The 27,400-nt window shown below is 39.5% G+C and overlaps 4 protein-coding genes across 4 annotated transcripts; 3 read left to right on the forward strand and 1 right to left on the reverse strand.

Moving 5' to 3' along the window:
- Nucleotides 1-15,121: 15,121 nt before the first annotated feature.
- MELLADRAFT_69793 (uncharacterized protein) lies at nt 15,122-16,659 on the forward strand (the record flags this gene model as incomplete). The annotated part of the gene is made up of 6 exons (XM_007418909.1): nt 15,122-15,257; nt 15,348-15,518; nt 15,601-15,668; nt 15,743-16,154; nt 16,221-16,343; nt 16,424-16,659. 6 exons carry the CDS (start codon nt 15,122-15,124, stop codon nt 16,657-16,659), a joined length of 1,146 nt encoding a protein of 381 aa, XP_007418971.1.
- A 1,225-nt stretch (nt 16,660-17,884) lies between these two features.
- MELLADRAFT_114106 (uncharacterized protein) lies at nt 17,885-19,031 on the forward strand (the record flags this gene model as incomplete). The annotated part of the gene is made up of 6 exons (XM_007418910.1): nt 17,885-17,972; nt 18,041-18,232; nt 18,270-18,476; nt 18,541-18,648; nt 18,709-18,948; nt 18,982-19,031. The coding sequence occupies 6 exons, from the start codon at nt 17,885-17,887 to the stop codon at nt 19,029-19,031; spliced, it is 885 nt and encodes a 294-aa protein (XP_007418972.1).
- A 1,895-nt stretch (nt 19,032-20,926) lies between these two features.
- Nucleotides 20,927-22,028, forward strand: MELLADRAFT_84490 (uncharacterized protein; the record flags this gene model as incomplete). The annotated part of the gene is made up of 5 exons (XM_007418911.1): nt 20,927-21,008; nt 21,080-21,205; nt 21,270-21,491; nt 21,552-21,839; nt 21,892-22,028. The coding sequence occupies 5 exons, from the start codon at nt 20,927-20,929 to the stop codon at nt 22,026-22,028; spliced, it is 855 nt and encodes a 284-aa protein (XP_007418973.1).
- Nucleotides 22,029-26,503: 4,475 nt separating this feature from the next.
- Nucleotides 26,504-26,986, reverse strand: MELLADRAFT_69795 (uncharacterized protein; the record flags this gene model as incomplete). The annotated part of the gene is made up of 1 exon (XM_007418917.1): nt 26,504-26,986. One exon carries the CDS (start codon nt 26,984-26,986, stop codon nt 26,504-26,506), a length of 483 nt encoding a protein of 160 aa, XP_007418979.1.
- Between the last annotated feature and the right edge of the window lie 414 nt (nt 26,987-27,400).

Genomic DNA, 27,400 nt, shown 5'->3' on the forward strand with positions numbered 1-27,400 from the left:
ATGGGGGATGATTAGAATGTATCAACCCTGCGGGTCTAGTATATCGATGCCTATATCATCCTCAAGCCAAATTTATATCCCTGGGTCAATCATATTTGGTCATCAATCAAAAGCTGACTTTACTGAAGTGTAGCCCTCCTTTCAGAGTGTACATCATGCAAACCGGCATCGTGATATATCACACGTCAAGACCTTCTGGGCATCTCCGAGGCTCAAACAACCTGAAAAAAAGGAAAAAATCCTGCACAGTCAAGCAATCAATGGGGTATCTTGGCCCAATCCTGACGTCCTGACTAGTATCAAATCATTCCCTTTGTACCTTTCTTCGCATTCTGTCAACAGTCCTTTCATGTCAACCCTGCACTTTGCCACACTTGCTTTTAATGACTTGTGCTTTTTATCAGCCATACAAGAGGTTGACGTATTGTTATGCAACTACAGCTACTAAAGGGATTGTTGGTAGATTTCACCCCAAAGTGTCACCGAGGGACCATGTCCAAAAGGGTTAAATCTTTGAAAAAACCTTTTTTTTTAAATCTGCTTCCTTTAGTACCGTGGGTGAGCTGTCACCACAGCCTCTCTACCCCTCTTGAAATCTACTGACGTGGTGCTTCCATGGAAGCACCGATTTGTCGTGCGGTTTTGGAGGAAGCACAAACCCCTCCAACATTGGCACAGGGGTTGATTTCTTTCGCTTTCTCCCCTCCCCCTCTATCCCGCTATATCCCTTTTTTCCCACCGGTTTTATCAAATTCCCTGTTTTGCAACCTGGTAAGCTTCCTTTCTGCCATCTCAACGTTCATGAGCACCTGCTCACTCAAATTTCCATGTTTTTTATCCCACTCGACTGTACCCCTTGATTTCTCCCCAGCCCGATTTTATCGATTTCCCGGTTTTCCTACTATCAATTCGAGTTTTATGAGCACCTCCTCACTCTCATATCTGTCTTTTTCCTACGCAGATGCCAATACACAGCCCCGAAGTCAAGATGCTTGTGGTCCGCATGGTCCTTTGAGGAATGTGATTTTGTGAGATCATTGAATCCCTCGGCATTCAACTCTCCCTCACCTCGGTCCGGCGTTGGTACGATCTTTACCTGACAACTCGAGCCATATTCACCAATCCGAATGAGCATATCGCTTCAGGACCTGCAACCACTTTGGGTCCGGCCAAACACCAATTCATCATGGAGTCACTCGACGTCGACCCAACCCTTTATCTAGACGAGCTGAACGCTTGTACCGTACATCCCAATCAATCCATGGAGGCACAAGGTGCCTACATACAGGCAGTTCATGACATTGACTCTAGGCACAGCCCCCAACTACTGGTCACTGGCAGGCCAGTACATCCGATGTCTCCAAAATGTTTTCAACAAAACTTCAATTTGTTTTCAGCATAACATCCATCTGCTATCAGGATGTTGTGGGTCAGTTACCAGCAAAATATGTCATACCACCAAAATTGAGATGATGTCATACAGCATCATAAACCTGTACAAACCTGCTCCTGTATTTCCCCACCAAGAATATATAGTTTATTAACCTTTGTGACATAAATTGACTGAGTTATTGAGGTTTGAAAAAAAATCACGGACAAAAAATATTTTTGTACTATACCTAAGAATTGATTCTGGAATATCTTCCAGCTTTGTCAATATACATACACAAAAAAATTGATATTCCTTTTGAAAACATGTTTCTCCACATTTTTGTCCCCTAAAGCCTTCCTGTGTGGGCAGTATTTCTATATGTAATTGTGGTGTGTACAAAAGCAGTGAATAATTTGATTGATTCTTTGTTTCCAGGCAGAATGTGGCAAAGTTTATGGCAGAGATTTTTGTCAAATACCATCTACATGTATATCGATCAAATTCAGAATGATTTTGGCAATATGTTCCCTCAAAATTTTTATCAGGGCAAAGAACTTCAGAAAATCAAACTTGCAGACACATTCAGGAATTACATGTAGAAATACTGCCCATACAGGAAGGCTTTAGGGGACAAAAATGTGGAGAAACATGTTTTCAAAAGGAATGTCAATTTCTTTGTGTATGTATATTGACGAAGCTGGGAGATATTCCAGAATCAATTCTTAGGTATAGTACAAAAATAGTATTTTTTGTCCGTGATTTTTTTTTCAAACCTCAATAACTCAGTCAATTTATGTCACAAAGGTTAATAAACTATATATTCTTGGTGGGGAAATACAGGAGCAGGTTTGTACAGGTTTATGATGCTGTATGACATCATCTCAATTTTGGTGGTCTCCCAACCACTTCTCAACAAATTCCCAATCGATGGATGTTATCCATTTGGTATCCATTTCATAACTTTCTCATAACTTTCTCATAACTTGCTAGGGTCGGTGGGAGGCACTGGCCTGCCAGTGACTTGTGATTGGGGGCTGTGAGGTGTCTGGTCTTCACCAGTTAGTTTTTTGCTTTCTTTTTTTTTCATACATGAATGGATATCTGACGTTGGACCTCCCAGATGAAAGTGCGATCACAAAGCATAGATTGTTTTGAGATTATGCGCGTGCTCCTATTGGTCAACGGACCACTCGCATTCAAAGGCCCACCACTGCTACGTGTTGGTCGGTGCTACCTGCTATCTCCTTAGACGGCGTGATTGCGTGCCAAATCCAGGCAGGTGGCTACTCACGGATTGACTTCGAGGACTACCTTGAACACAATGTGGTGAGTCTCCCTCCTTTTAGATTTTTTTCTCATTCATGATACTAATTATGATGTCCTATCAACACAGTTACCGGCAATGAAGCCCTGGCCTACCCGGAACAGCGTCTTAGTGATGGATAACACACCTATCCATCACAACGGCCGGGTGGCAGAACTTTGTGAGGCTCGTGGCGTTGTGGTGATCAGACTCACTTCGAGCTCAGCTTTTATAGCTGAAGCTTTGAGGTTAAAAGCTCATATTTGGTATAGTTATTATTTCTTTTTGCTTTACTCATCGGAACCGACTCATTTCACATGACTGGGTTGAGGCTCAGCGGACTAAGAATTCATCCAATAGAAGATTACATTTGTTTTTTAATTCAATTCAAGACCAATTTTTTATATTATAATTATATTGAACAAAATCAGTAGAATGAAATTACATACAACAAAAGGAAGTTTTTTTTAGATGATTAAATTTAGAAATAAAGTTAACAAAAGAAGCAAGACGATAAATAAAATAATCTTAATCAAAGTCGAGATGGGAATATAGGTGGACCGAGAAGAGCAAGATAAAGTGGGAGGGATACAGTGGAGAGAGTGATCGATTGAGGGGTACCTAGAAGAACAATTGGGGCAATAAACAAACAAAAGATCGAAATCGAGATTGAGTCTAGGAATCGACGATTCATGAGGGTAGATCGAAAAAGCAAAGTTGAAGCTAATAACAAGTCGAGATCGATTAATTTGGAAGACCAAGGTGTTGGGAGCAAACCTAGAGGAGATAGATGCATAGATTAAGAGATGGAAGGTAGGTGGAGAAAGAGAACAATGTCAGTTATGAAGTCAAGATAAATGAGAGTACAAGAAAAGGGGGACTTACTCGATGTGAAAAGTGGAGATCAAAGGATTTTAGCGAGAAGGGTGGAAGCAAGTGATTGAGCAGGTAGGATACTAGAAAGGACATGAACAAACAAAATAAGTTAGCAAATGGAAAAGAAACAAAGTTAAAATTGAATAGGAAAGAGAGTGAAAGACTCGCCTCGAAGTGAAGTCAGTGGGGGTGGAGACGAGTTGAGGGTATCAGCACGATCGGTTGGATAAGGGAAGCAATGGTAAACTTAAATAAAGGATGGGGTAAGTAAAAAATGAGGTGATGAGATCGAGAGAGTTAGTAAAAGGATGAGCAAGAAAGAAAGAAAAGAGTACATACCAGTGAATAGAAACCTAAACGAGAATCGAACGGGAATCCGGTTGCGATCGGAGTAAAAGTTGAGGAAAGATGGGGAAGGAGGACTTGGCTGGTTCGAGGTTTTTTGCAGTACAATGAAGGTATAAAAGAGGCTTCTTGAGCGAGTGAAGAGGGGATTTGGGTAGAGGTGTGGAGGAGTTAGTTTTTCTTGTTGTGATCGAATTAAGAGATTGATTTAAAAGACTCAAAGTGTTTCTTATTTTGAATATTGAGAGTCTTGTTCGTGTGATTAAGATAAATTAAAGTCTTGAAGGTGTTTTTTTCTTGAATAAAAGGGAATCTTGAGGTGTAATCTCATCAGTCTGTGCTGGTGTTCTTTGAAAAGTTGTAGTGTTTGCGCTGTGGATCTTGAAGTCGTGGTGATTAAGCATTGAGGTCTTATCGGTTGCTGAGCTGGTGTGAAGTCGTTGATCTTTATTATTATTATTATTATTTATTTTGTTATTTGTGTCACAGAGTGTGAAATCTCAAACAACTCGGGGCCAACCCTGAGCACCGGTTCGAATCCCATCTATTCAACAAATTCGTCAATTCTAAAAACCCCTTTCTAGAAATTCGACTTCGCCAATTATTTAAAACAATTATAAATTGTTATCACCGGGTCCGAGTACTCAAATTTCTGGAAAATCCCCGCCGCCGACAAAACCATCTCCCCCCTCTCCAATTGTAAAAGTACACTGCGGACTCAAAATTCAAAAGTAGAGAAAAATCGAAAATTATATAACTCTGGTTATAGAGGTTGTGTAGACGTGTACAGTACACCGCCAGGCTCTGCCAGACTTTGCGCATCCATCTACGGGATAAACAAGGTTTTGCGGGAAAAATTTGTGAAGATAGAAAGTTGTTAGATTGCTCTGGTTCTTTTTGAACTGCAACAAAAGGTCGAGGGCAGCTTCACCGCACCCGTAGTTTCATCCGCTCTCACGAGTGGTGATTCTTACCCTCTCCGGCTCAGCCTACGCTACACTGCGTAGGAGTTCTACAGCGTTTGACTGGTGTATCTTCCACCTTACAGCCCAGACCTCAACCCAATAGAGAAACCTTTTTCTATTTTGAAGGCCCACTTGCGCAGGTCTCAAGTCCTTCAAAACGCCTTGAATGGAGACAAGGAAAAGGCGGCTATATTCCAAACTTGTATGCTTCTGATGACCAACTCTCTTGCTGAAGGCCTGTTTTGCAGATGTGGGTATATGTGAGGTTTTGAAGATTAACGCATCACATTTCATATGTGATTGGGGCTTGACTTGAGCTCTTATGGGTTATTTCATGCTCTGCTCTTCTAAGTAAGTATTTAAGTAGGAGGGGAATATCATTGAGAGAAGAATGGAGCATCAAATCATCTTGCACTGCACATCTGAGCCATAAAGCATACACTACATATGTGCAAACATCTGAATAAATCCTTAGCTATCAGCTACATACAGGTCCGCTCAGTTATCTGCTCATCTAGATAAGAAAATCATGTGTAATACATGCTGTAACTTTGTTCAGATTGAGACACACATTTCAAAATATTGACTACATATATCACAATGGCTACTCAGGAAATATTGATGGAACTGTGTAACAGTAGCAGAATGGGAATCTGATCACTAGGACCCATATTCCCATCTGGGAACCTCTTTAATGCTTGAGCTCTTATGGGTTATTTCATGCTCTGCTCTTCTAAGTAAGTATTTAAGTAGGAGGATTGGTTATGTTATTGGTATTGTTTTTTGTTCTTGTTATTGCTCTGGCTTGGTTAATGTTGTTTGCTTGGAATCAAATGTGCTCTTCTACTTACTTTACAGGAAGGATAGGATACATGTTATTGGTATTGTTTTATTTTAGTTTCCTGTTATCGTCTGGCTGGGTGATTGTTTTCTGCTAGGAAAAATTCATGCTATTCTGATTATTTAAGTGGGAGGATAGGATATGCTGTTGGTGTTGTTATTTATGTTTGTTGTTATCGGTCTGATTGTTTTTGTTTTTGGCTTGGAAATCAAATATGCAAACATATCTTTACGTATTTATCCTGGTTCATCAGTTTGAACCAGATCTAAAGAGAATGTTCAATATTCAATATGATTACTATTGATAATGAACTTGTCCAAAAAATAAATTCTACATAGGAGATAGAGATAATGAACTTTTTTTTTTGACGCATTGAAAAAAAAAAGTTGTGCAGTTTGAACTGTGGCCGTGGTATCTCTTACGAAAATCTTTATCCACAAATGAGATAATGATTGAAACTTCATGGTGAACCTTTGTTCATTTTAGAACGAAGGATTTCATGTTTGTGAAAGTACATTCCATCATAGGATGGCAAGTATCTCAGTATAACTTTTGTTCACGAGTTACGTTGTTGGGGAGACAATTGTAACTCGTACCATTTCAAGATAACAAAAATTCAGGTTAAGACACCATTTGGGGGATAAGACTTCAGAAAACAAGATATCAGATAACAAGATAACCACTAACAATTTTTCAAAAAAAAACGACTTTGTTTTGGAGGACACAACCAGAGAACAAGAGCAATCAAAACAAAGAACTTTTTATATAAAAATTTGACCATCTTTTTGAGGTCACAACCATATAACAAGAGAAAACAGAAAACAAGAGAACCACTTCAAAAACACGCAATCAAGATAAGCACTTTTTTGGGATTTTTTTCGACTTTTTTGGGGTGACACAACCAGATAATAAAATCAAGATAACCTTGTAACTAACATTTTTCAATAACGTGTGGTGAAAAAATAACGGAACCAAATCCATAAAGACACTTAAAACGTTTGTGATTTCGGATAACTTTTTGGGGAGATAAGCAGAAGAGATTTGATGGTCTCAAGGTTTTGTCAGACCGCTGGACAAAAATGATTACCAAAAAGAGTTCATCTTAGTACACATGACTTAAAGTGTTCTGATTGATTACGAGCACGTACTTGGTTTTTTTCCCTTGCGCCAGTAACGTTGCTGGGCTCCAGCAAGGAGACGACCGGAGATTTCGCAATTGACCCCATGAAAAACCAAAGTGCCCTCGGTCATTTGCAGGGAAGGCATGAGATCCGTCCATGACTCAACGCCAGCTTCAGCCAAACACATACAAGTATTGATATCTTCAGGTAAAACTCCATTGATGTGAAGGAAATTTTTGAGAGCGGCTTTGTGAGAGGCCATAAGCTCCTCACCAACCCCTTCAGATACAGAAGAGTCGTCTGTGTCATTGAGCACAATCACGTTGCCGGTACAAAGACCAGTAACTGAAACCAAATGTTAAATCATCATGAGTCATGATAACATTGCAGCAATAAAATGATGACACTCGGTGGGAAACATACCATATTGTGTCTTGGGCAAGTTTGGCTTGTCCTCCAAGATAGGCTTGAAAAAATTGGACGACTCAGGAACAGGGGTTGACTCGGTTTCCCAGTGGGACGATCAAACTTGAGAGGTTGTCCTATGGAGATAAAGAAAGGCAAAAATTTTTTAGAATACATACATTACCCAAAATAAATCAAAACAAAAAACTGATGATTTTCCTTGTCTGAGGCTCTGGCTGCTTCAAGTTCAGGTTCGGAATCCGGAATTACCCGGCCTTCCAAGGATATGACCAAACATTGGTCCTTACCACCCATGGGAGTTGGACTCAATTTTTCTTTGGCTTCCTTCCCAAAGAAAGAACAAGACACTCTGGCTTCTCTGTGAGCCCCCAGGCGCAGTTGAACACGGTCGCAAATGCTGTGGTGATCAATTTAAACTACCCAAAATTTAAAGTTTTCCGGGCAGAAAACTAAATTATTTCTATTACACAATTACACAATAGCAAAATATGATACTAGGGGCATTTGAATGTTCAAACAGAATTTATTGAGGCCGGTGATTATCAATCCAATGAAACTCTTCTCTTATTCAGCTAGTATGAATTCTAAATACACGGTATAGGGTGAGATCCCATCTTATGACATTTTGTAATTTGTAAAATTTAAATACTTAATTCTGTAATTGTAGATTTCTTGGAATGATTAGCCAAAAGAAAGTTGCGCCTGCTAACTGACCCTGAACATGCCTATAGTATGTGCTTGAAGGATGATGGTGAACTATGTTCTTATCCATCTCCTGTTGGGTTGTACTTGATTTTGTTGACCAAGGTTACCAAAAGTTACAAATTCAGTGACTGATTGGTTCCCGCAGTTCCCGCCAAAGGGCTTTGAAAGCACTTATGTAATTTAAAAACAATGAATATCAATATTTTTTAGTTATCACTACAAAAATCAAATTTGCTACAGCATCAGGAAGAATATAGAACGAGCGGAAATGTTTCCAATACCAAGCTTGTAAGTGAATGGAGGTGAATGGTTACAGATTTCTTCCTGACAAACCTCAGCCGATCAATATCATTAATACTGACTTGAACTTTTATAACGATATGCTTACTCAAACACGGATGACAATTCCCTCTAGGCTCTCAACGAATCAAGAACTACTAGACATGATAATTACAATTGATTAATCAGCAGCTCAACACATTAGTTCACAGGGTCCGCTTGAATTATAACATCATCAGATTAAGGCAGCACGCATATAGAGACGATCAACATATAAGTTGAGCTCAACTCTCCTCAAAACCCCATTCTGGACTCTATCACCAGCCTGATCACAAACCGCTTTTTCACTGCAGACATTATTCGGGTTCCCCAAGTGGGCAGGGAAAAATGATTGGGAGTATGATTTGTCATAAAATGGTCTATCACTCCACACCTGAGCCATAACACCCACACTACATATGTGTAGCAGGCTCAGTGAATATGTGGTTATCATGTACATACAGTTCTGCTCAGTTATCTGCTCATCAGGACAAGTTATTCATATGTAATACATGCTGTAACTTCTTTCAGATTGAAAAAAGCTTCCAAAAGATTGACTACATACACTGACTCAATGTTTTGGTGTGATCTCATCAACTCAACTGCATGTAACACACTTTCTGTTACTAAGACATAGCTTCAACAATATTGCCTGAGCAGCTACAGAATTATATGTAGTGAATTTTTGGGAAAAAAATTTCAAAGTCAAAAAAGTTACATGTGGTATAACATGTGATTTATTTATTCTGATGGGCAAAAAACTGAGCAGACCTGTATGTACATGATAGACAACTATTGACTTAGCTTGCTGCACATATGTAGTGTGGGTGAAATGGCCCAGGTGTGCAGTATTAGATTCTTTTATGAAAAACTGTACTATTAATCATTTTCCTCTGCCAAATTGGGGAAGTTGAATGATGTTTACAGTGTTTACTTCATAAACATACCTGAAAAGACATCCCTACACCAGTTTCATTCGATACGACCAGCTCACTTTATGTTTGTCTCATCAGTCTAACCTTTTTCTGTCTCTCTGTGCAATCGCTCTAGATTCAAGAGCTCACTTTATTACTTGCTCTTCATTAGATTCTTCAAGCTTTCCATTATAGTTCAGCTTGGCATGTCAATCTTCTTTGATCCCGATGGTCCCGGAGTAAACAAGCAGATGATGCTTGATTGGATGCACATCCACCATCCAAAAACCCCGGTGAACCCCAAACTTGACAAGGGCGGAGTTGCCGCCCTAATCCGAGATATGCAGCCTGCATGTAAGTATTTGTCTTTATTCTTTTGCACTTGAGTTATACGGCTGACGAGGTATATCTGACTTTGTTTTCGCTACTTGAGACTTCTCTGATACAAAAAATGATGGGTCGGTGTAGAACTTATAACCCAACAAGGGTTATACAGAGCTGGAAGAGGATAATCTACTAATAAAATGACTAGTAGAAGTTGTCTAAGGACTGCTCTTCTAAAACAACACAATCAGAAAGAGCTCTGTTGTATTGAGTACTGATAAGGCACCAGAGAAATATAACTTCACACGTAATTTTAACTTCAAAAGCACACTTTGTATTACTATCAACACTGCTATAGTGTTATTCCCAATTGATAACTGAAAAAAAATAAGCAATATCTGATTGATATTATTCCCAATAAGTCTTTATGACTATAAAACTAAAGTAAATTTCTCTTTATAACTGTAATAAAGGGCGTATTTAAGTGAACAGGTACTATTAAAATAAGTTCATGATGATAAACAAAATAATAATGGCGTAAATAATAAAGAAAAAAAAAGGGGAACAACAGTCCCAAAACCCTCTCAAAGTATATATAACAATGTACTAGAACTTTTACAATGGTCAACAGCCTCAAAACCAATCAAATCCGCCCAAAATTCCCTAAAAACCCTATGATGACGCAATGTAATGGTTTTGTTACTAATAAATGATGTAATTTTCACAGCTAAAAGTGATCAATGACGCAATAATATGATGTACAGCACTTCTTATGATGAATACAGGTGATTTTTTCCTTGTAAACTAGCTGAAAACCAATTTTTGAGATTACGAATTTTTTCAGATGTGCTCCAATTTTTGATTACTAAAGTGCATCTTGTAGCCCACGTGTTACTGATCATTTCTGACACCTACATGACCTACTTCTGATGAGTGATGAGTAAGATATTGAGTTGTGAAGTTAAGGTTTTTAGTGTTACATATGACTTGTGACTGTAAATTCGAGATTCACACCAATTCTTTATTTGCCTTATAACTTTTTACACACACCTCCGTTACTAATGATTTAAAGTTTGTACATTATGTAATCCACTCTTCTGCGTTGAATGAGCCATCTACCAACCTATTCTGACTTCATTTGACATATGTAATTAGCTGAAAACCTCCATTTTCCACGAATTTCACCCATTTTCTTCACTTTTCACAGCTACTACTATCTTTTTCTTGCTCATGTAATATGACATCATCATCTATAGCCTTAAAAATCCCGGAAAATCCTCTTGGCAACCTTAAATTCCATCACTACCACTATTACACAACCAAACTACACGTGTACCTCTTGTTTACCAACTTCGAAAAAGTGCTTTTTTCCTAATAACTTCTGTTTCTACTTATCAACCTTGAAGATTAAAATTGTCATAGTATCATATAATGTTGTTCTTTCATATTCTAACCTCATAATACCCATAACTTTATTTTTACTAACCTAAAAACCATTTTCCAACCTTTATACCTATAATTTCGAATTTTTCTTATGTTTTTCTTTCTTTCTTTTTGTAATAAATTTGTAAGTAAACTATAATGATCTTAATATATAATGTGAAATAAAATGATGTAATGTTGACCTAATGACCAATACATAAGCCTACAAGAGCTTCAATTGATCAAAAACCTCCATTTCAAATTTTCTTTCCTGCTGAATCCTGCTAATAAACTGGTAAACTGGTAATTGTGAATTTTTCAATTGATCCCATAAATTCATCACCACATCGGGTACCTCTATCAATTTTGATGTGAATCAAACCCCAACAACTACCAAAAACCTTGACGCTCTTCAATCACCTTCAAATACGGCCTCGGGCTCAACTCATCCTCCCATTCAATCCATGATTTCACCGTTTCAGAAATTGCCTCCGGTATCTGATCAGCGTTCTTTGAAGCGTAAAAAAGATATTGAGGATCGAATGACTTCTCCAAACGTACAGGTACACCCAAACAAGCGGACATTATCAGGTAAGATACCCGATCAAGGAAGCTTCTAGCTGTTGTATAGGATACTAACAACCATTCCTCTTGGATCGCATCGAAGTACATACCGGCACATCAAAGTCAAAGTCTTTGAAAAAGAAGACAGTAAGTCACTAAATCACTTTCTGTACTTTCAGATTTCATGATTTACACCAATTTTCTTCGCACAGTTTCTTGACCCTTCAAATTCAGGAAAACCTACTCATCGGAAAGTCACTCAAAGCAACACCCATGATCCATCAGTTACAACATCCACGTCTGAAACTTCAGATCCTCCCCCGGTCATTTCGGTCAAGAAAGAATTTGATCCTGCAATCGCTCTGCTTGGGTTATCAAAGGCTAGTTTTTTTGTTGAAGAAGAAAAACAGGCCAAAGAATCGATCAATTGTACATCGGAGACAAATGCAAACGAAGTCAAAGACTTGATCGACTTCTCTGATACACATTGCTTGGACATGGGAAATTTGGGTAGGTACTCTTTGCTTGTTATAGCGTCTTGGATCATATTGACCCCATCAATTGTGTCAGTGATTGGCAAAGATATCCAATCGATCTCTTTTTTTCCCTGCAGTAATGGCCCAAAGAAGTCTGGTATTGAAATCTTTCAAGAAGAAAGAAAGCGAGAGGAGAGAAGTAAGTCAAGGCTTGTTCATATGTGACTCATATAAATCATTCTGACACACCTCTTGATTCAGTATGTACACTGGAAAATTCTCTTTCTCAGATAGTTGAGAAGGTTGGTATGTCTACAACAGATATCTTACGATATGAACAGCGACATGAAGAACTAGGTTCGTTATTGCTATCCTTGGTATATCTCGTATTGTACAGGCTGTTTCAAACTAAGATTTGTATTTTTTAGATCATGCTATCAGTTCATTGTGTGAAAGCATCAAACATATCAAGAACAAGGTTTCGAAACTGGCAATATTTGAAAAGAAAGTGGACCAGCTTGAGTCTATGATGTCGAAATTAGTTGGAGATTTGAACAGCGCTAAACACGAGATTGAAACTCATGAAATGATACTTGAAGGCATGATGAATGGACAGGTAGAAGATGACAATGAAACCTCTGAGGATGATTGATCGGTGATTGTATCTTCTTGAATTTTATTATAACAACTGGTTTATCTCACTTTTATCCCATGGAAGACTTATGTTTGTTGGGCTGGTCCTAGATTTTTTCAAAATATCTAAACATGTATGTGAGGTGAAAACGAATTCTACTTATTTTTTTCTTTCTTATCCTCTGTTTTTGCGTTTTGTAAACGTTTGTGTGCTCTACTTGTATTTATTCCCTTTGTATCTCAAGGAGAACCTGTGTTTAATGAAGCGGATGTTCCTGCTGATACCTTGCTTAATGATAGCATCATGGTGCTATCATTTCATTCATGGCCGCATTCAGAAATTTTTCAAGGTGTCTTGTAATTTTTCTGATGAGACCAGCAGAAGGGCGGTCGCTCAAAGTTTGAAACTAGGCTTTCAGGTCAATAACAACAGTTGAGAGCGCATTTTCAAGCTAGATTTATTCAATTATGTTAGGAACAGTGTAAAATCAGAGACAAAAAACCACATTTGCTAGATACAAGATCAGACCTTAGCAGTTGATAGTTTCACATTGGTTAAGATACACCAGACAACGCGCCTTCCTGATCTTACAATTGCAGCAAAATTCCTCAATAGCAACCTACAATCACTTTTACTACGATATCCAAGAAATTGATAGCAACTGTAACACAAATATAGAGAGAAATACCAGCACAAGTACCACAAGACAAAAAAACAAGCATAGAGGTTACGAGTGGATTAAGCTACAGCAGACAAAACAGCTACCTAATCTTATGATTTCCGCAAAAGTCCTCAATAGCGACCTGCAACTGCTTTTACAAAGATATCCAAGAAACGGATAGAAAATGTCAATGAGATACTATTGAGACAACACTCTATCATGTCGGCTCTGAAGAAAGATGAACAATTGATCCTACCAGAGTACTTTGAGTTGTTCCACTCAATTAGTTGTTGAGACTCGCTGCGAGCCTTCCATCTCCGCGTTGGCACAGGTGGAAGACGGAGCGTGCTCAGGTTCACTTGGTTTTCTTTTGGAAAGGAAACGGGTTTTAGATGCCAAAAGTCAGAATCCATGTACGGTAGAGAATGTTTGGAATGATTGTTGTACATGATGAGATGAAGCTTACCGATAGTACGATGCCAGTGCAGAAAGGTAGCCGACATCTCGTAATGCGCCTTGGAACGTCTTTTCGCAAGATTGCAATATGACGTTTGCAGATTTGAGACGGGAGTGGACAAGTTGGCGGTCGCTTGGGGAGATGCTGGGTTCAGATAACAAAAGTAGTCCCGCCTCGACGCCCTCGTGAGCATGTTGTAGGGATCTCAGGCATTCGTATAGGCCTTCTACAGCTTCGTCTTCAGCACTTGCAATTTCGTAGATTTTGTCTTGATTGAGATGTTTATGAGTCTTGATGAAATTTACAAGGTTTTCACCTGCATTGCGATATTGCCCGTTCCTGAGGTATATAAAAACAAGATTATTGAACTCTTCAATGCGTTGACTGTCTATCTGAGATCCTGGCGCCACCGTTGTACGAGAGTCTAGTGGTCCAAACATCGGGAAGTCCAACTCCGCATGAAAATAGACGGGAGCCTCAGGGTTGACAGGGACATGTACATGGGAAAGGCGGCGGGCTACCATCTCCTGAAACGTCTTTTGAAGAACTGCACAATCTTTTTTGGTTTCTTCCTTGATGATGAAATGCGGATAGAATGCCAGGATGATCTCCAAAATTTGGGGGTTGGAGGCTTGACTTAAAAAAAGATCAACATCGATTCTAGGTTTAGTTTTGTCGGTAACAAAATCAAGAATATAGGATGGTAGAAAAATATGGGTTTGCATTGAATTTGAAATGATGTGTATAAGCTAGCAGGTCTGATTGGGATGGAGGAAAGCAGACGGAAAACGTTTCCAACTGATCCTCAACTATATGTACATCTCTCAACAGGATATGTAGGGGCATGGATGTCCGACTTGTCACCGGGAAATTTTGCTTGTCAAGACTCAATATAGATCATTATCCATGACTTGATCCGTTTTATGTGCAAGTACATATATGTATTCACTGGCGTCTTGATCTCCACAAATATGAGATAAACACACAAAAGAAAAACCTCACTCTACTACATAGATGTTTACGCACAATGTTTACGTATGTTAATTGTTTGATGGCGTGATTGGCTGATAAAACAGAGTTGGGTTCAAAGATGTTGCCAGACAGCATTGCCGTGTTGTATGAATCATCACTTGCATTAATCTCCATTCCTACGAAGGAGAACAATTCTTGCCTAAGATCCCACTTATAGTTACTTGCCCCACTCGACGTGTTGACCAGGACAACAGCTTGTTGAGTTTTGAATCTAAATGAATGGCTCATTGAGTCAGCACCTAGTGTTTAACTCAGTACAAAATTTATGTTATAAACTCATCGAACTATACACGTCTTTCATGAAACTTAAACCCACCATCTTATAATTTTTGTGCACTTCTCCTCATCGGCAATCAGCTTATACTATGGACCCTAGCAATATGGATATCAGTCAAAGCGACATGTATGAGTGGCTCTGCAGGCGTGACCAAAGAAACACTGTCCACTTCAACCTGAACCGCCAGCAGCTTGCGGTAAAAGTACGGGAGGCCCAGCCCAAATGTCAGTTTCGATCATTCATCAACACACTGTTTTCTCAAGGTAGACATTATATATACAACTCATTGACTCAGACCTTGATTTGTTATACAGTATTTCCGAACCCTTACATATATAGTGATATACTGACCACCAGTGTCCAATCTCAAAGTGTAACTTCACCTGAATCATCTAAGTGCCAAGTTCAGCAATTAGAAACAGACGACTCTGTACAAAAACAACATTTGAATGTTCATGGGAAGCGTAAACAGTCGGTGGCTGATGGTAAGTTGATTTCAGTCACCCCATTCTTGATCATAAAAGCAGAGCATTATGAATTTTAACACTTTGCGTATGCTGTAATCAGAAGCGAGACAATTCAACGCTGAGCCAAGAAGTATTGAACAGACGACAAATACACAGATGGAAAAACTGGTAGGTCTTTCTACGTTGAACATGAACATACATATCCCACACAGATATCATCTGACAAGGAATATGGCTTTTAGCGTCCCCGTTTTGCAAATTATTTGAACCCAGTTCTACCTATCCCTCCAACTCGGGTCTCGCCGTCTTCAGTCATCAAGAAAGAGTTCAGTTCTTCTGAAGAGGGTAACACGACTTCCAATTTTGAGCGTAGAAAATTTCAAAAACCTTTAACCTCGACCATGCGTAGTTTATCGGTTACAAAAATCCTGAAGAAAGAGCCAAAAAGAGTTACGACATCACCTAACATCAGCCACCAAGGTATTGCGTCACTCAATCATCCCACCCGGAAGTTCATTTTTTTGGAACCTTACAAAAAAGAAAGAAAAACATCGGAAGTCAAGGAAAACGAAGCATCACCATCAGTCCCGAAGGGATACCACGAGGATTTGATATCATTCCACAATTTTGATTGGTTTCAAACCAAAAACACTGGTATGCCGATTGACTAGCTAACTGCGTGCTATCTGTGTACTGATTATGATTCCTGGTTTGGTCCAGTCATTGGGAAAGATATTGTACCGATCAAAGCTGATGTTTCTAAAGCATACAGCTCTTACAACTCAAAGAAGATCAAGTCCGGTGTAGATATATTTCAGGAAGAAAGACTCAAAGAAGATGAGGGTTTGTTCTGTACTTCCTCATACTCCGCTTTGATCATTTCTCATGCTAATTAACTTGCTTCTGAATTATCTTAAAATTAGTTTCTACACTCAAGGAACAAGTCCATGTGCTGAAGGAAAAAGTTCGGGACGTTGAAAAAATCCAGGGAGACATAGTCATGCTGGAGGATAAAGTACATACACTTGAGAGAGGTCTCAAGGTGGCTTGTGAGAAGGTCAACTTACTTGAAAATTTGCTTCCACGACAAATAGGTAATGAAACTAATGAACTAACAAGTACAGGAGAAGAGTCAGACTGTTCTTCGGGTCACAAGTAAGATGTACCAGTAAAAGATCTGCTTCTATATGATCACCATGAAATCAATTTTCGAAGTTCACAACATGAAACTGTGTATCACGTTTTCTTAAACCATCATATCATCATGCTGCAGTATGTAATTAGACCAAACTCAAGTCTATTTCCCATTATTATTCAATCAAATAGATTTATATTTGTACATTAATTGCTTGATGGGGTCACTGTTTCCTTTTCGCTGGATCAACAAAGCAATCAATTAACTTTCGATTCTTCTCTTCGATTTCTCTTGTCCTTCTCATCTCAACCACCTCTCAATACAGTCAAAATCTGCTGAAGGTAGTCTAAGTCAGCATATGATTCGAGATCAATTTTGAGAGTACCCAACAGAAATATATATATCTAATCCACCTGAAAAAAATCAAGCAGTGCCTAACATCTCCAATACTGAATTTTGCCCGTGTGGTTTCAATTCAAGGTAGTTGTGAATGTCAATGAATCACGTTGCATATGTATCATAATTCATAAGTAGTAAGATACTTATCAGTAAAATTATAGTTGGAATTACGTAGGACTGAGAATTGGTAATGAGTTTGCTTATATGTACCTCATAAGGAACCGCCACCCTTTGAAACACATACAGTCCAAATAGGAACGTTTTCAAAATTGGCAACATCAGTTCTTGACTAGATCTCTTGACTCAGTTTTGTGAGGCCTTCTGGAATATATTCAAGCCTTTGAAGAGGTCAGAGCGTTCTATCACCTTGCTCCCCACCTGTCAAACATTCAAATTTTCTAGCTTTGCCCTTGAATAAGGCATGTATAATCTGATCTGAATTCTTGATTACTCGACTTCCTTGTATTCCTTTAGAAATCAAGACCCTTTGAGACACAGATATAATAACCCTCTCAATCTCGGTGATATCAGATCTTGATTCAGATTGGTGAACTCTGGAATGTATACGACCAGTCCTTTGAAGACGTCAGGTCATTCTATCACCTTTCTCCCCAATTTTTGATCATACAAATTCTCGAGCTTTGCCTTGATCACATAAGACACATATAACTGTTTTTGATTGCTTGACCTCATCTCACTTTTTATTGTCTCATCTCAAATCAAACACTACTTTCACATTCATAGCATCAGTTTCACATTTGTTTTTCGTGATATAGTCTTATTTGAGGATCAATCTGCAGATCACTTTATCTAATTACAAGGTTTAGCAATCTTGATAGTCCACAACAGCATGTTAGCAGCCTGTCTTCAAGCTCTACCAAAAATAGTTTGTGAAAGCAGTAACACTTCTGGTACCCAAGAAGACACGCCTTCTTCTGGTTAGTAGCCATCATGCTCTTTCTTCTGATCACATCATCATGGTTTGTTGACTATTTTACCTTTACAGCTCTACCAAATGTAGACCCGGATTCACCGCCGATTGCATCTGTAGTACCTGATGGTTATCCTTTAATCGAGACTCTTCAACTTTCCTCTTCAGAGATCTCTCATAATTTTGAAACAATTAAGCATTTGGGAAAGCGCTCTGCATCCCACGAATTGCTTTCGACTGATCATATGCACAAGCAGATGAAAATGGGTTGGTCATTCACATTCTTGCTTTTTCACATGGATAGGCTATATTACTCACAGAATCCGATTTCCATATGATATAGATGTCGAAGAAAAGTGTTCTGCAAAAAAAGACACTTCCTTGAAGATGTTAAAAAACAAAACATTCAGCAAGAATACGGTTTCACTTCCAGCACTGGCTGTCGGAGACTCTTTTGCTTACTCAAATGCGATAGATGGTGTGGGAAAAAACAATCAACAGGAAGAGAAAAGTGAGCTCCTGATTCGTCTTATTTCAGATCACTCAACTTGACCAAATTCAACACTATGATGCAGTTCAAATGTTAGAGGCTCGTATCTCTCAGCTCACAGCTTTGGTCCAAGGTATTGAAGGAAAAGTTGATACCAATCAACGCAAAGCTTTGCATACTGAAAAGATGATGGGTTAGTATTGGTTTGAATTAATTATGTACTCTAGCTGACTCCAGCTTGATCTATGTTCAGTTGAAAGATTCCAACATCAATCATCTGCTCTAGAAGGGCCAATTAGAGATATCATGTTACTCCAATCTCGGGCTGAAAGTTTAGAAAACAAAACCGCGGATTTACTGGAAGATTTAGATACAGCGTACATCAAAATTGGGGCACATGGGAGAGTAATAAAGAAGATCTTGGGTCCGGGAAATGAAATGCTTGAAGAGCAATACGGTGGTATTGATTCTAAAGGGGAAGACTGTCCTCATCGTAAGCTCTAACACCTTGATATACGGGGTGAAGTTATTGTGATCGGTAGTTTAGCTTGGGTGTTTGTAGTCTGTATTATTTAACTCTTGTTTCATCGATCATGCAATTCTAACAAAGAGTTTTAGGGCACATTGAAGAAGCTACATACATATTTTTTGGCTTAATAATTGACCATTTACAAAGCAATTAGAGAGGTCGAAGAGATACTTTTTTTTCCTTAGAATCACACAGTCTTGAGGAAGCTTGAAAAAGTTTTGAGGAAGGATGTGAATTTGTGATTAATCATCTGGGTCTTTCTCAGGAGGTTCTGATAGTTGATTATATGTCTAAAGGTTTTGATTCTTGAAGTGATATTTAGGTGACCGTCATCCGGCATTCAAGTTACAAAATTTAATCACTACTTGATCATTGCGTCCATCGACAATTTTGAGAGGGTACTTCCCAGTCTTCATGATGCTAATGTGAAAATCAATTGTCCAAGTTTTCATCTGCTGATCCAGCTTGCACAGTTCATCCATTGTGGCCGTCACTTCATGGAGGTCGGCTATGCGTACTGTAAAAACAAGGAGTATAGTTAGCTCTGATGCGACTGTGGGCAATAAAGATGGAAAAGAAAAATACAAAAGAAGTACCGTTGGATGCTTGTTGTTTGATTCTTTCGCATAAAACCGTGTATTTGTTCTGGAGACAACGAAATGAAGCTTGGAGCAGAGCGAGGCGTTCATCCAACGTCTCATCTACAAGAAGATTGATCATCAAAAGGTTAGTATGTATCATCCAGAATGACATATTCAAAGAGCTCTCACCTTTCTTTTCGTGATCTAGATTTGGCTTAGAATCATCTCGTTCGATTGGTCCTCCGCTTTGAGGCATACTGGCAATGATATATGATGTTTTTCTAGATGGGGGTTTGATCAATTTGATCTTGAAGTCGAAGAACTTGATCAAACGACAAACCTCATTACTTACTCTGTATATGTATGTATGTACATACATATACAACATACATATCTTACATTTGGGGTCCCGGGTAGTGTAAGTAACTCATTCTCGTCCAAAATCCTCGTCAGATCTTTGAAAACTTGCCGTTTGTCATGTAAGTTGCTTTGTTGCCAAGGCTCTCAAACTCCGCTGAACAGCTGTGTAGCAAGAGGAAAAGTCAGCTAACCCACGTCAATAATTTATTCAGCACAATGTCGAACACCTGGGCTTTTCATTTATCCGTCGAATGGATGTGTTAGGCCGATGATCATTCAAGACTCATAAACAAATCCAGTTATTTTGATAAGTTCTCCCTTTGCTTTGTACCTTTGTCAGTGATTTTGATTGCTCAGTATATATTTTTGGTCGCAATGGTTGGCCCGATTCGACGAAGCTCAAGGAACACCAAGGATCCTTCAAATAACGTTCCAGAAGACAATGATGTTGAGGTGGCTGCTGTGTCTTCAAAAAAGCGAAAGAAAAATACAAACGAGGAGACTAGCGAAGGCACATAACTCAATCTCGTCTCTCTGTCTAAGTCGAATCTTTTACTGACTTTTCTTGATTTCGATTGAGCAATAGAACATTCCCAGGATATATCCAGTAACACAATTTCAGAAGACGATAACACTGAAGTGGCTGCTGGGTTTTCAAAGAAGCGAAAAAAAAATGTAACCAAGACAAAAGGCACGTATCTCAAAAGATCTCTCGATGTTTTACTTGTGCTCTGACTTTGTTTTCTCTCATATTAAATCGCGTAGGTGCTAAAGTTGGTTCTCAAACCTCTCAAAATAGACTTCTTGGCCTCCTCAAACATCATATCAAGGAAAAGAAAACTAGGTCTTCCGCGACGCCTGTAGCTCTTCAGTCAGATCTTGATACATCAACTCCACCAGAAGACCTAGTCAATGTTGAGAAGAGTCCGACGGCAGGCAAAATTCAAGTCTCTGTACAAGAAGTTGGGTTTGGACAGTTCAAGGATATTGAACTTGCTCAAATGCTGCGAGATGTTGGTCTAGATACTACCGGGTGGAGCAAGGAGACCCTGGTCGAAAACTGTGAAATATACAAGGATCTGAGTTTGTGAAAATAAAATCTATCTACATCGTATTATCTGGAATCGCTGATTGATGTTTACTTTACGCTTCAGTCATTCTCCCCAAAGCTACGTGTACAGATCCAGTTCCATCCACATCCAAATCCACACCTCAAAGAGTACGGTTCAACTTCGAGAGCAACTTTGAGTTCAGAGCAACTCCGAGTGGAAAATCAAATCGTAAGTCTTTCTTACCGTGCTTTCATATTCAGTTTTAGCTGACTCTGGCATGTCCTTTTCCTAGCAAGCGGTCTCCCATGTACACCTCGAAAAGACTCTTCAACATCAGCCCTTCCGAGTTTGCAGCCTGGAGCCCTTCGATACCCTAGACCTCCGCCAACTGTACTAGACGATTCACCAACAAATTCAAAACAGAATAAGGGCCAAGCAAGAGCACATTCAGAATCCGATAATGACTATAACCCAGACATGGAGGAGGATGAAGATCAGGAGATGAAATCAAATCGTAAGTCTTACCGCGCTTTCATATTCAGTTTTAGCTGACTCTGGCATGGCCTTTTCCTAGCGAGCGGTCCCCCATGTACACCTCGAACAGCTTCGAGGACATCAGTCCTTCCAAGTTTGCAGCATGGAACCCTTCGATACCCTAGACCTCCGCCAACTGTACTAGACAACTCACCAACAAATTCAAAACAGAATAAAGGGAAAGCAAGAGCACATTCAGAATCCGATGATGACTATAACCCAGAATTGGAGGAGGATGACAATGAGGAGATGGGCAGTACTGAGAATCATGAAGATGGGTTTCATCGATCTAAAGCTCGAGGTTTTCATGGTCAGACAGGGAAGAAAGGTTTGATCTGACACTGATTACATAACCGCAAATTTGATTGACCTTCTGATAGCTGTTCAACTTCAACACATGCTCATCAGACGAATTCCGAGCTTTGAAACAGATGTTGATAATAATGAACCAGAAAATCGATGCGCTCACAAACGACCTCAAGACCTTAAGTCAAGTTGTAAAGATGCTGGTCGATAATAAAGCAGGAGATGACACTGTTCATGCAAAAACCCGTGGAGGTCGAACATCAGTGAGTTCTCTATATCTTCCACTTACCAATTTATCAGCTGATGTCCTTGTCTATACTGTATGAGATAGAGCCGTGTTCAATTTCATATTGAGCTTATGTTAGGTCAAAAGTCGCTTACATCTCCTCTTCCCCCGGGAGCATCAGGTCTTGCCCAGCAAGGCTGGAGATTTGATATTAATCTGGACAGTGTCGAAGTCAATATCAATGAAACATCACCTTATCCTGACGATTCAGCACAATTCGATCCTTGCTATCCGTATCCGGAGGGTCCTGGCCATCAAGATGCAACCCCGCAGCAATTATCAATCACTTGGAAGCTTATGAATGCGGCCGGTTTGTCAAGTTTCCGACCGGACTTTGGTGAAGCGGCAACATCACAAAGTAATCAGTGGCTATGGAATCTTGCACAGAAGATTTTCCTGAAGTTAGTTGCATATGGTGTTTATACTGGGATCTCTTTAGACCACGAGAACAAGGATTTTATCAAGCGATGCTTTGATAAGCATATACAAACCCTAATGAAAAGGTTAGTCTCACGCTTTCTTTGGCTAGATTATATTTTGAATCAAAGATCTTCTCATTAGTATCCAATTTGCTTCACGCTTCAGATATTGCCAGGAACAATGGGATGAGGAAAGAAAGAAGAAAAGTGCTGTTGACAATAAACGATCCACTAGAATGACTCGTGTAAGTGATGCACCAATTTGAGATGTGCTTTGGTACAATTTATGTGCTGATTTTGAACTATCCTATACGGCTCAAAGTTGAAAAAAGCGCGAACAGAAACCATACTTTCAAAGGAGGCTCTATGGCCTTTACTGCCCCTAGTGAAATCAGCATGCAGTGACGACGAAACAGACACCGAACCCAATTCAAATACTACCCCAAGCAAAGGTAAACCGATTGTTGTCCGTAAATCAAAATGGCAAAGTCTTGAGTTACAAACGATCTTGGTCCGCATTGATGAGCGGAAGTCTCGAGTGGAAAGCAGTATTCCAGGTAGCTCAGGTTCACCGAACCATGCAGGAAGGCCATCACGGCCACGGATAAGACGTGAAAATGCACCTGTAAGTAATATCGGGGCACCAGTGGGCCTACCCACTGACTGCTACTTGGATTCGTATCTTCGAGGTCTCAACTCGCTGGAAAAATCACACTTAGAAATCAATCCAGTCCCTGTCCTTCAACAAATGACCGATGCTTTAGATAAGCTTGGTTGGTAGGTTACCCCAAAAGTCGAACACTAACTCTAAATATAAATTTGTATTTCATGTATACCCAATGTATTTTATAATATGATCCGCTGATTGGTGTCAAGAAGATATATCTTTAGTACCTATTTACAACATATTTACAGAATTAATATTTTCGAGTTTTTTCTTTGAATTCTTTAGGACTTGTTTGAAATGAGTTTGGAAAAAACTAAAGTTTATATGCAAAGCATATGATGCCTTAGGTACAAAATTATCTCACCATAGAGAGGAGAGCAACAGTGGGAATATCTATACCACGAATTTCACCTGGCCTGTACATAATCCATGTGCAATGTGCAATAACATCATCTAATCTTACCAGCTCATCTTCCGTTGGACCCCAAGAACGTAGGTGAGCTTGCACATCAGGAGCTTGGATGAGTTGGAAAGGATTGAAGTTTTGGAGCTTCTTTGGAATTGGTGGAAAGCGCTGGATATGAAGCCAAGTAACAAACACATTTTTACCCGGTGTTGGAGATTGACGGTGTGTGAATATTGAAAAAATTCTTCCAAATTGTTCCTTTCCGGTTAGTGCTGTTCTGAACATAACAAAACTATCATCTTGACTAGCGCTAAATTTTGAATATGTTACGCCCTTGTGTATCACTCGATTGTGGAAAAATGCTTGAGGCTGTACTGCTTTGTACCCTAAAGCTTCTTCTTCAGGAAGCAAACACAGCTTATCAGGAATCATCCATTGATATTCTTGATCTTTTTGACAATTCAAGCATGTCTCCAACATCTTCAAAACATTTTCTGGAATTTGATTCATTTTTGAGTTGGACAAGCGCTTTGAGACAGGTTCTTTTGGTTCATAAAGAGATTTCAGTTTGATGATATAGTCCCTTAGACTCTCAGGAAGCTTGTCATCCTGTACAACCGCAGCCAAGTTTGCTGCACGACAGTAGCTTTTGAGAAATGTAATTTCCAACTCGCCTGATGGATGTTATAAAAAAATCAGAGTCAATTTTACAGCAATGCTTCTCTAGGCGAATTTATGGCTATGTAGTTTGTTGGAAAATTTTGACATGAAGAGCTCACCTATATGATTATTATGACTACCTTTGAGTATGCTTCCCATCAAGCGTTCAAAAGGAAAAGACCACCATGCCCGTACAGGACCAAACTCTTCCAATCGTGCAGCTAAGTGAACAGCTATATGGTGGTTTGGTGCAAGCTTGCAGTGTTGAAATAATTGAAGAGATCCCTCAAGGTATTTTTGAATATGGAATTTGTACCTTTCAATTTGATCCAAGTGGATCTCGCGTTTGAGAGCCAGATTGACAAGTGAAACTAAGTGAATAAAATTCTTTAATAAAGATGTTTTGACTTTATCTTGGCCGTGCCACATAGGTATCAGGATGAGGGGGAGCTGTAAAGCAAAAAGGTTCCTCCATTCATCAGCCTTAAGTTTTCCAAATGAAGTTTTTCCCAGTACCCGAATTGCACGTTTAATCCAGGTCGGAATGTGAATACGGGGAAGTAGTGCGTTGATTTTCTGCAGCATTCTTTTGTCAAAAATTACCTCATCAAGAGGTGGAGCTTCCCATTGTCCATTCCAGCCAACATCACCCAATGGGTCGTAATCCTCATCGCTCGTAGAACTATCATCCGCCAAAGAATGATCCTGAGTGTTTTCAATTCCTTCATTTTCATTGTCATCTAAGTTTTCAGCATCGGTATTTTGTGGTGGTGGTTTAGAATGTTCTAGCACTACAAAAAATTTAATGTATGCCGTATTGGTGGTAATGCCTCCTCTTCGTTTTTTACGTCCTCCATAGCCCAGAACCGACGCGTGTGCCACGAAAGTAAACCAAGCAATAAATTATGCATTGCATCAATTACATGATAATCAATGATATTCCAATACTCGAGCTCAATAAGCACTGAGTAACGAACACCATGAGTTTTGAAGATATCTTTTCGCTCCTTGACAGTCTTAGCGTCACGTGCCTGCATCGCCCAACTTCTATGCTGAGCACATGTTCGTGGTGGCCATTTGGTTGGATCTAAGATGTTGATGTCCGGTTTTGTGAGATGACAGATTGAACAAAAATTGGTTGCTGTTGCGCTTGGAAAGCCAAGTGATCTTCGCAAAGCCGGGATATCTGCTATAACAGGTAATAGTGCAACCTTAACGAGACGTCCTTCCTTGTATAGATACGTTTGAGATAACAGGAGACCTGGATTCCATAAAACTTGAAGCTCCGTGACTATTGGGCGCAAGATCCAGTTTGTTTGCTCCAGTGACGGTTCACGAGGGCCTGGTGCAATGCCTACAATGAACACGTTTTCAGGCCTATTACGAATCCTGACAGGAAGTGTCAAACACACCATTACAATGAATGTAATAGAGGCATGTTTACCACTTGTTTTGTTTCCATACGGGTTTATTGCATCGATAAACATCCCAAAAACCAAATTACCACTTGTGGCGGTGAATTGTTTGCCATCCGGATCACAAAACTTTTTCCAGACCTTTGATTGATGAATATCGCTCATTTTATCTTTTGGATTGTAAGGCTTACGTGACTCTTCTAATGATTCATCAAGCCATAGTTCAATATCAGGGCGGGATAAAAGACGAGCAATCCACTCAGCAAGACTCTGAAATGCGAACTTTTGGATTGGAACTTTTTGGCCACGTGCAAATTTCAATAGAGGTTGTCCACATGTTTCCTCTAAAAATTCTGAGTCATCGGGTGTGTAGTCTTTTGAAGTACTGGTCTCGATGTTGGGTTCGGCCAAATCAGGGGGTCCACCTGGAATTCTGGAAACAAGATGTGTACATTTTGTTGGGGTACGTTCAAGTGGGTAGAGTGCAAAGCAGGACTGGCAGCAGTTCATTGCAATCAAATGTGGTTTGAGTCCCAACCATCTATATACAGTCGTGATTGTCTTTGGAATTTGGTGAAGGGTTGCGGCATCAGAAGCCAGAAGCAGTGCCGGCGTTTTTACGGGGTTGACACCATGAGTTAGACATAATACAATGATGTTCCGGAAACAATCCAATAACCAGGATGCTGTCGCCATGGTAAGATTGCCATATACATTTAATATTGCCACGATGAGAGCAACATAAAGCAAAAGTGGATTGGCTTCCTCCAAGGTGAACGAGTGAAAACGATCTGCATCAATGCAATTTAGTCTGAGTGTTTGCTTCACACTTATTATTCAATGAATGTACAAAACCTACCACAATCGTACACCTTGACACCATCATTTCTTGCTGAAATCGCCGACGGACATCTTCTTGAAGACTTAGACAAATTGTTGTTGGAGGAAAGTTCTACAATATCCTCCCCTGTGTTTGAGTATGAATTTTGGGAGCCTTCATTGGTCAGTCCAGTAAGAGGTGAGTTGATACAGGATGTGCCTTGGTTCAAATATAGGTTTTGTAAAGGTTGAAGCAGATTGTCTGCAGATGGCTGGTTCTGATCCGGCAAAAGCAAAGGTCTTTGAGAAGCCAAAGTTCGAAGTGCTTTGTTCCTTTGGTCAGCAAGTGTATGCGTTTTGAGGGTGTCAGGTAAGACCTCGACCCCTTTTTGTGGGACTCCATAAGCATCTAGATATTGTCCCAGATAGCAATCAAATGCTTGACACTGGCAGGTGACTCGGTGAAGCTCGCTGTTCTTCTTTGGGCCGGCAGGCATTGTTTGATGATGTGTAGATAAAAGAGATTGTATTCAAACGGAGAAACAAGACAAGTAAAAAGTGGAATAGGAATCGACAATCACAAGGAAATGAATCACTGGATGGGTAAGCTAAACATCAGATGTCAATAAAACTAACTCTGAAACTGAAGTACACAATTCAGGGGATAGGTTATTCCGATGCGGACCAAGGGAGATCTGGGAGAAATGCACAGACAAGTTTGATGATAAAATGTTCTACATAACATACAGTCAGAAATGGAAAGCAGTGAAGCTATGAGACGATTCATAACAAATCAACATCCAGGTTGAAACATCAGGCATATGTATAGAGACAATGTCCGATCCAACATCAACTGTTAGTAGGTGAGACAGATGAATGATGAGTTTGATGGGATATGTTATATCACATAC

The sequence above is a fragment of the Melampsora larici-populina genome (assembly GCF_000204055.1).
Source record: "Melampsora larici-populina 98AG31 unplaced genomic scaffold MELLAscaffold_112, whole genome shotgun sequence".
In the NCBI taxonomy this organism is placed as follows: Eukaryota; Fungi; Basidiomycota; class Pucciniomycetes; order Pucciniales; family Melampsoraceae; genus Melampsora; species Melampsora laricis-populina.